Source organism: Haplochromis burtoni, unplaced genomic scaffold (genome assembly GCF_018398535.1).
Source record: "Haplochromis burtoni strain Fernald_Lab_line unplaced genomic scaffold, NCSU_Asbu1 Contig_855, whole genome shotgun sequence".
Taxonomy (NCBI): Eukaryota; Metazoa; Chordata; class Actinopteri; order Cichliformes; family Cichlidae; genus Haplochromis; species Haplochromis burtoni.
The window spans coordinates 23,489-33,287 of record NW_024583216.1 but is presented as its reverse complement, the minus strand read 5'-3'; the positions used below and the strand labels follow the sequence as shown (position 1 = coordinate 33,287).

Genomic DNA, 9,799 nt, shown 5'->3' with positions numbered 1-9,799 from the left:
GAAAGTGACAGGAGAAAATCCGTCCCGGTCAACCACCCAAACATCAATAACGGGAACCTTATACAGCGCTTCCCTATACACGTCGAACTCCCGCAGGCACAAAGAAATTACGGAGGCTATCCGGTTGTTCAGTGATGACGCGACGAATCCTACTTCCAGGCCTAAAGTAGTCTGTGTTTAATATGGCTTTTGTGTTGTTAACATGTTTAATGTTTTGTATTTTCTTCTATTTAATCTCAAAAAGCACAGTGCCGTCCCGCAACTATTTTTCTATTGTTGCACTACCTGCTCTGTACACGCAGCGTCGAGCAACGGTGGAGACGGAATTTCAAGCAGTGCAGCATTTTGTTGTTTTTATGTTCATTTATTGTTTTTATGTTCAGTCTCAACTGTTATGACGTTGGTGTGCAGTTAATAAGTGCAATAAATATTTATACTGGAAAAGAAAATCGTGATCTCAATTCTAAACCAAAAAATCGTGATTCTCATTTTATGCAAAATCGTGCAGCCCTACCTGTGGACACCTGGAACTGCACAGTTGCTCAGAGTTGACTAGTTTGTTTGTCCCTGTGATCTAATCAAAGTAGCTCGACACTAGCTTCAACAGACAGCAGTCTGATCTAATGCTAGTGACTTTCTGGGGATCTGTCACAACAAAGCCAGGCGTGGGGTTGGTTCCTGCACATAGGTCGCTGCCACCATCAGTGGAATGTGCTGCGTACTGCAGCAGATCCTGGCGCCACAAACTGAACCAGCCTGCTGCACTGAGGAAGTGCATGCAGCTGCAGTCGTATGACGTAGCTTTTAAAATGTGTGTGTTTGAAAACATGGTGCCCCAATGAGGAAAAAGCGTTCCTGTAAAAGCTGGCTGAAGATCAGAGCTCTGCAGAGACCGTGCAGAGCTCCAGTGTCCTCTGTAGTACACAAAGCTGTGCACATGTGGACGTGCATGAGCTTGGACACACTCTAAAAGCTTGAGGGAATCGAGGTAAGTTTGAAGGCGTGCACAGCAGCCCTTATATAAGAGGAGCTGCTCGGGCTGAACAGTGTGTTCAGAATGTGACAGAGACTCTGCAGAGCTCTGGAGGACAGCACTGTGCATGTGCGTGTTTGTGCCGTGCTCATATGAACATGGAGTTTACACAACAACAAAGTGGTATGTTACTGCATGCTTTCAGACGTTTTCTTTTCATGTGGAGCTGTTGGATGCATCCCAGCAAATAGATATGCCTCCGATTTCCTGTTAGTCCTTTTTGGGGTAAAATTGTGTTACTGGATACTTAAAAGCAACAAGTAATCCTCTGAGATCGTCCAGTTTGTGCTTTGTTTTCTGTCACAGCACGAGGGCACGAGGAGAACCGCTTCAGCGTATCTATCAGTGTATATAAAACCAGGCAGGCTGCATTTGTAATGAGTCGCTCTCAGTGAATCCCAGCGTGGTGCTGTGATAGGACACTAACAAGTCCACTCGTGAAATTCCAGAGTCAACTGTTGGTGTTATCACAACAAAGTGGAAGCGGTTGGGGACGGCGGCAGCTCAGCCACAAAGCAGTAGGCCACGTCACAGAGCCCTATGCTGAGGGCCCAGTGGTCACCACAGGGCCCAAGGTCTACCAGAGCACTGAACACAGAGTGGGGCCAAGCACCTGCATCCAAGCCGTATATCAGCCAGCACAGGTCCTCTGGGTTCTAGATCAGTGGACGCTGTTCTCTGGATTGAGAACACATTGAGTCTGGGATTGGGAGTTCATACTTGGTTCCAGTGAAGGACCTCTCAATGCTTCAGCTTATAGAGACCATTCCAAGGTCCAGACACTGTGGGAGCTGGTTCTTAGTGTACTTAGTATCTGACCTGACAGATGTGCTTCTGTTAGAGTGGCTAAGAGCTCCATAAACACACTTCAAGCCTTTTCAGAGAAACTGGCTGGCTGTAGCTCCAAAGGCTGGGCCTGTGGACTCAAACTGGTGGTACGTGCATATGAATGTTTGATGCTGAGGATCAGATAATAACTGCTCTGCAGAGGTCGTCCAGTGCCAGTTCTTTGTGTATTTACATGTTCTAATGTTAATTTTGTAACATGTAGTTATGTAATTGTTTTGTCTCATATTATTCATTTGCCGTCTTGTGGGCATAATGGACTGAACATGTTTTGGCAGCATCACAGAGTAACATCACAAGTGAGCAAACAGAGGTGTGTCTCTGCCACACTGTTTGCATATCCAGTGTCAGTTGGGTCAGTAAGACTAAGGATGGTCGTCAGCCCTCATTCCCTTCATCTGTTGGAAGTCTTAATAATTCCAACGAGGAGAACATGCCTGTGGAAACCGGAAATACTCGCTGTGTTCACAATGTTGCCACATAGCTGCTTGTAGCAATGCTATTGTGCAATTGTAACAGTACAGAATATAGCATTAGAACCTGCTTCTTACAGAAAACAAAACACAGTGACAATAAACGGCTGTTCTATTCTGTTTTGTTTTGTTTTGTTCTGTTCTGTTCTGTTCTGTTCTGTCCTGTTCTATTCTGTTCTGTTCTGTTCTGTCCTGTTCTATTCTGTTCTGTCTGCTGTTCTATTCTGTTCTATTCTTTCTTATTCTGTTCTATCTGTTCTATTCTGTTCTGTTCTTTATCTGTTCTGTTCTTATTCTATTCTGTTCTGTTCTATTCTGTTTTTGTTTGTCTGTTCTGTTCTTCTGTCATTCTGTTTTCTGTTCTGTTCTGTCTGTTCTGTTCTGTTCTATTCTGTTTTGTGTTCTTTCTGTTCTGTTCTGTTCTGTTCTGTTTTCTGTTCTGTTCTTGTTCTGTTATTCTGTTCTATTATGTTTTCTATTCTGTTCTGTTCTTTTCTGTTCTTTCTTTTCTATTCTGTTTCTGTTCTGTTCTTCTGTTCTATTCTGTTTTGTTCTGTTCTGTTCTATTCTGTTTTGTTCTGTTCTGTTCTGTTCTGTTCTGTTCTGTTCTGTTCTGTTCTATTCTGTTTTGTTTTTTTTCTGTTCTATTTTGTTCTGTTCTATTCTGTTATATTCTGTTTTTTTTTTTCTGTTCTATTCTGTTTCTATTCTATTCTGTTATATTCTGTTCTGTTATATTCTGTTCTATTCTGTTCTATTCTGTTTTGTTTTTTTCTGTTCTATTTTGTTCTGTTCTGTTCTATTCTGTTCTATTCTATTCTGTTATATTCTGTTCTGTTCTATTCTGTTTTGTTTTTTTTCTGTTCTATTCTGTTCTGTTCTGTTCTATTCTATTCTGTTTTGTTTTTTTCTGTTCTATTTTGTTCTGTTCTGTTCTATTCTGTTCTATTCTATTCTGTTATATTCTGTTTTGTTCTGTTCTATTCTGTTCTGTTCTGTCTGTTCTCTGTTCTGTTCTATTCTGTTTTGTTTTTTTTCTGTTCTATTCTGTTCTATTCTATTCTGTTATATTCTATTCTGTTTTGTTTTTTTTTCTTATTCTATTCTGTTATATTCTGTTCTGTTATATTCTGTTCTATTCTGTTCTATTCTATTCTGTTTTGTTTTTTTCTGTTCTATTTTGTTCTGTTCTGTTCTATTCTGTTCTATTCTATTCTGTTATATTCTGTTCTGTTCTATTTGTTTTTTTTCTTTCTGTTCTATTCTGTTCTGTTCTGTTCTATTCTTTCTGTTTTGTTTTTGTTCTGTTCTATTCTTGTTCTTTCTATTCTGTTCTATTTCTTGTTTTTGTTTTTCTTCTGTTCTATTCTATTCTGTTCTGTTTTATTCTGTTCTATTCTATTCTGTTCTATTCTGTTCTGTTCTTTCTGTTTTGTTCTTTCTATTCTGTTCTATTCTGTTCTGTTCTATTCTGTTCTTTCTGTTCTATTCTGTTCTGTTCTGGTTCATTCTGTTTTGTTTTTTTTCTGTTCTATTTTGTTCTGTTCTGTTCTATTCTGTTTTGTTTTTTTTCTGTTCTATTCTGTTCTGTTCTATTCTCTTCTGTCCTGTTCTGCTTGCAGTCACTGGGTAAGGACCTCACGGTGTCGTGACAGTTTTCAACACATTTGCCAAATACAACAATCACTGGATTTCTTGGATTTCTTTGTTCATGATTTGCATTCTGCTGAGGCTGCTTAAAGTTTCTCAGCCCTGAACCAGTTTTCATGTGCAGTATATTGCCGAGCTCTTGTTTCTAAGGTTTTGTGTGTAATTGCTGGTACATGCACTAACTTTAAGCTTCAAACAGGCCGGTTATGTAACAGCATGTTAGCAGGACTTCATTTGTGTCAAAGCCTTTGTGAAAGCTCGTTTTTCCTGTGTTGGCTGTGAGAGTGGCACCTGTGGCTCACTCGGTGAAGTTATGTGGGGTTGCTCCTGCCTCGGGTGGAGAAATGATCTGATAAATTGCTGACGTAGCTTAACTGTGCAGCTGGGAAGAGGGCTGTGTTTTCCAAAGACACAATGCAGCTTGGTGGAAAAGCCCAACATTCTTTTATTTTGGTAGACTTCATTGTTAAAGACAAATATTCATTAACTTAACAAACGTGCACTAAAGTTTATAAAGGAGTCTTTATGGGGCTTCCATTTAAACATAAGATCTACTTCATTTACCATGTGGTAGGGACCTGGGCCGTCGGAGTGTAAGGATATCCTCCAACAATCAGGCGATCCCTGTAAGAAGCAACGACAACAGCGGAGAAAGCTCAGGCAGAACCAGGCTCAGGGAGGGGCTGTAATGTGCTGCCACCAGCTGTGGGTGAGGACAAGACAAGTACGGGAGACAGGTCAAAACATGCATTATGGGAGAGAGTGCGAGAGTGAATGAAGCTTTTTAATCAACAGCCTGATGATTGTTGAAACCTTTGACAAATGTAACCCTCCCTGATAGACGCTGCTCACAACACGGTGTTTCTTTACCTTGGCTCTAGCTCAGCAAACTGGGACTGTTGTGGAGGCCACACCAAGTTTGGATCCATTATAGTTTGAATTTGTCAATGTTTAAGTTCTCAGACATAAAAGAGCATAGTTAGTATTTGGTGTGGCTTTATTTAGCACAAACCAACTGAAACCAGTTTATGAGAAAAACAAGCCTCCTGATGATTGACCGTGACTGATGGTGCTGCACGCTGTGTTCATCTGTAGCGTCTGGAACCCCCTCAGTTCATGGCAGAGATGTTTGATCTGAGTCCATGCTGACGGTTGGAGTTTCATCTCATTTTAACCAACAAGCCCGTGATTGGTGAAGTGGTTTGTTCCCAGTTACATGCAGTGGCACAAATGTCTCTTCATGTAGTTACGTGTTTGTTACGTGTGTGACATGTTGCAGCTGTCGGCTCTGACATCCTTCCAGGACCTTGTTTTACTGCTGCTGTAAGAATACTGAAGGTGCAGTCGGCAGGTGCACCCTGCAAAGTAAACATGGAGGATTTTAAAGTTCACAATATCAGGCAGGGAGCGTTTAAATAATGTCCTCCCCTCTCTGTGCGAGGGCCAGCTGGTTTAACAGCACTATTAATAGCTGTGTATGACCTCTAGAAGCCATGTCGTCTCAGAGAGAAGAATGGCACGCATGATGACGCTGGATGAGCAACAGAAAGAAAGCCAGTAAACAGAGAGAGAGGGCGGGGCCACACAGAGGGAGCGACTGAGCTGATATTTGCCGTCGCTGGGCTGCACGCTTCTTTTTGGCCAGTTAACCTCCTGTTGGTCCACCATACGCCATAGATGGGTGATCCAGTGACCCTGGAGTCTGCCGCCTCTCCTGGTGTTACAGCAGTGCCCGCAGTGCTAGCTGCAGAAAACCAAGGTGAGGCTATCGAATACCAAGCAGCATGGCCTGGGTGGACGAGTGTTTAATACCTGCTGGAGGAGCGAGTGTTCAGTCAGTGTCCAGGTTTAACATCCAGGTGTGTTACAATGCTGTGATCCAGATGTGTGACTGAGTGAGAGCTTCTTCTAACACGTAGTCACGCCTTTGCTGCTGCTGCCTGCTGTGAGTTAGATTTACACTCCCAGCTGCAATCATGCCCACGTATGGATTAATCCAGAAACACACAAACGTCTGCAGAGGAAAAGATGATGTCACAGCACAGGTTTGATGAGTTGGGGACCTGGCATGTTTCAGGTGTGCAGAGGAAGTGTGCGAGGTTTGACCTAGCATGTAGCGGACTTTAGCACCTGTTCGTTCTCTCTGCCACCATGTTCTCACAGCGAGCGTGTCTTTGTCACTCCAAGAATAGATCCCTGGCTACACTCTACTGTCCCAGCACCACATACACAGCACTGGGACAGTAATGTCCTCAAATGATTTCAGATTATTTACACCAGGGAAATGTGACTGCTGTGGAAAATGCACCGTCAGAAATCTGAGGGAGCGAGTGATTCACAGCCTCAGGAAGAGAGAAGAACTCTGAATCTGATCGATTTACTGCAGAGCAGCAGAATCAGGCCCTGATCCACTCACACAAGCTTTCTTTGAAGGGTCAGATCTGCTGTTTGTTTCCTCTGAGTGGACACACAGTGGTGGGAGGGGTGAAAGGGCATGGTGTCCAAACACCTGAACTATGTGGTGACCTCCTGGAAACAAGGGTGGAGCTAAAATCTGCTTTTTTTTTCCCCTTTCTTTTTTTAAGCAACATTCTGGTTCACGCTGCACAGCAGCCCGCAGTGTGGGGGCCCGGCGGCGCCCAGTGTGGGCATCCTGTGGGGGTGTGTTTCCTGGGATTAAGCATGCTCAGAGTTTCAAAGTGAGGGCAGTTTATGGATGTACGTCCAAAGCTCAGACTGTCCTCAACATTTCTTTGAACACTTCGTCCTGCAGGTGTGTTCACGCCGTGCAGTTGGGCTTCATAAACACACAGGAGGACTTCAAGCTTCTCGCTGTGTTCACTGCTGTTTCGTCGCTCTCATCATTAGTCACACTTGTAACTCTAAAGTAGCATTAAGGTCAATGTACTTCAACTTCTATTTCAATGTACTGAGTGTGTAAAGGAAAAGTTTGGATGTGAGGGCCACAGCTGAACCTGACATCACGTGTGTTGTCTTTCCAGATGGTGCTAAAAGCCAGCCGTCTAACAAGAATGGGAAGAAGGCCGACTCCAGTGGCAGCAGCTTCTTCACCTGGTTCATCGTGTTGGCCCTGCTGGGCGTCTGGACGTCTGTAGCTGTGGTCTACTTTGACCTGGTTGACTATCAGGGAGTTCTTGGTGGGTACCACACACACACACACACACACACACACACACACACACACACACACACACACACACACACACACACGCCTAGAGGAACTTCCTGGGAAGGTGTGGCAGTAACCAGTTTGGCTTTTGTTGTCATCTGTCCACAGACTACGCCTAAAGTAAACCTCCACCTGCAATAAGAACCAGTCTAACTGTCGTTACCGGAGCATTAAATTCAGACCAGCAGTTATTACTAGTGAGCCTCAGTCTGCTGCTGTCTCAACACTTTAAACCAAATACTTTGGTGAACAGCCTGCCAGTCACATTAAAGCCAGTCAGATGAAATGAAGCTTGTAATGGTTGCATCTAACACAGCAGCATTTCTGTAAGTTAGCTTAAAGCTAGGTGCAGACTTTGCCTGCTGAGCCACGCGTGTAGAGGACGGCTGAAGCTGCTGCAGCCTGCCTGTCTTTGACCACAGCCGCCTGCATTAATGATAAATGGTCCATTCTTGTGTGTATGAAATGTGATTGTGTTTTATCTCTTAACCCTGTCTTTGTTACATTATGTGTGTTTTATTATTTGTTTGTTTTGCATGCAGATAAGGCTAAGGGCTTACAAATTAACCTGTCTGAAGCATTGCAAGGTAAAAACCCATAATGTATATTCTGCATATGTGAACAAAAATGACTGTTGTCACACACACTGTTTGCAGAGCCCTGAGTCGTGTAGTGTTTGGCAGGAACATCTGCAGCACTACACACATCCACAAACACTACGTATGCAGTTCAACACGCCCTTATAGTCGACCTAAACTGGCACCTCTGTGTACAGTGACATGCTTCATGTAGCACTCAGAGCCCACAGGAGTACAGGAATCAGCAGCTGTAGAGAAAGGTGGAGTGAAGGCAGCCAAGCTGCCACACAGGCTCGTCCCCAACCCTTGGTCACTAAGGACACATATGTAAGCAACAAGTTGGCTGTGGTCGGTGGAGGAGTGCACAGCCTTGCAGCGTTGGTTCCTGAGTGTGATTCAGCTGGTGTGACTGGTGTGGTCACACTGGTCTCCAGCTGCAGTGTTCATGTATGATCTAATAAACGCAGGCATCATGTAGGAGCAGTGGTTGGTAAACTGTCTTTCTCTAAAGGAAGCATTGTTACACCCATGTTTGACTTTAATACATTTGCCTTTAAAGTCATTTCTATATCATGATATACAGTTAGAATAATTACAGTAAGCACATGTTTAATGTACACGTATGAGAATTTGTCTAAGTGTGTCTAACTGTGTTTGCTGCCGCTGTAGGTAAACTGGTGGCGTACGACACAGACGGCGACGGAGATTTTGATGTCGAGGACGCAAAAGTTCTGCTAGGCAAGTTGATCAAACTACGATTCACAGCTGTTGTCTCTGTCACAACTACAACAAAAGGAATATTATCATCACAACATCTGCTTACCAGCTGTGATGGCTTTGTGTTTGTGAAGTAGACAAAATGCTAGTTTGGGTTTCTTTTGCATGGCTCACTCATTAGAAACAAGAACTCAGAGCTTCCTGTTTGGCTTTTATTCCAACATGAACGTCTGAATGGCCTCAAACACTGGCTAATGCAGTCTAAAGCTTAGCTCTCTACATGAAAAGGTAGCTGCTCGGCCAATCAGGCAGCTTGTAGAGGCTGAATGGAGGCTCGTCACCGTCGGGTATCTAAGAGGGCGTTACTGTTCTTTATTCGGTCACGCAACAGGTTCCTTTAAGGAGCTTTTGTGGTGCTCAGCCTGGACACAGGCAGCATGTGTCTGTTTCAGGAGTCATCTGTAGACACTTCAGGGTTATCTGAGTCCCTTTGTTGGGTCTCTGAGCAGCTTGGCAGATTTTGCAGCTGGTGCATAATATTCGAAGGGAATTTGGGATTTCAGCACTTTCATCATGTCAGCAGACGAACTAGATGAGTCTTAGTGCTGCTTTGGCCTCTGGAGCAGGAAAACAGTGTAAGGCAACTAAGCTGTTTCATCTTATGTGCCCGCTCCAGTCTTTTGGAAATCATAATGTATTCTGTCGTCGCTACATTGGGATAACCCATATTTAAGTTTCAGAGCATCTCCCCTGTTGCCCCCTTCACCATCCACATTTCCACTATTCTGAGACACGTTCTAATTTGTTCACTGGATTTTGAAAATGTAAGAGAACGTGGTAGTGGTGTGTGTTTGCGGGCAGGAGGGACAGAAAACACACAAGTTTAAAAAACATGTAGTTATCCCAGTTGGGCTTCATCCAGTCAGCACAGGTGCAGAGTAAAGAAGGTCAGACGCCAACTAGGGAGCCTCAGCAGGACAAACAATCCTGATGTAGCAGGTGTATCAGAGAAGATCAGGAGAGTCTTCTCCAAGCACGGCATCCCAGCGCACTTCAGACCCAGCCACGCACTCACACACAACCTGGTTCATCCCAAACACAAGCTAGCAACACAGTGTGTGCTGTGAAGTGCAGCAAGGAGTGCGCAGACCTCTGCACTGGATCCACTGCATCAATGCACTGGATCCACTGCATCAACGCAACGGAGCCGCTGCATCAATGCACTGGATCCACTGCATCAATGCACTGGAGCCACTGCATCAACGCAATGGAGCCGCTGCGTCAATGCACTGGAGCCACTGCATCAACGCAA

At 44.0% G+C, this 9,799-nt stretch overlaps 1 protein-coding gene across 5 annotated transcripts in view; it reads left to right on the top strand.

Annotated features, from left to right (window-relative positions):
- The first annotated feature begins 1,017 nt into the window (after nt 1-1,017).
- Nucleotides 1,018-9,799, top strand: part of LOC102305688 (fibrous sheath CABYR-binding protein) — a 26,021-nt gene continuing 17,239 nt past the window's right edge. For 2 of the 5 annotated variants that reach the window (XM_042215877.1, XM_042215876.1), the window contains exons 1-4: nt 4,752-5,761; nt 7,005-7,160; nt 7,735-7,779; nt 8,440-8,508. In XM_042215877.1, the coding sequence (XP_042071811.1) occupies nt 5,680-5,761; nt 7,005-7,160; nt 7,735-7,779; nt 8,440-8,508 (352 nt within the window). In that variant the 5' untranslated portion in view covers nt 4,752-5,679. Of the gene's footprint in view, nt 1,157-4,750; nt 5,762-7,004; nt 7,161-7,734; nt 7,780-8,439; nt 8,509-9,799 lie in introns of those variants that run through there. The other 3 variants (XM_042215880.1, XM_042215878.1, XM_042215879.1) reach the window with 3 other exon arrangements.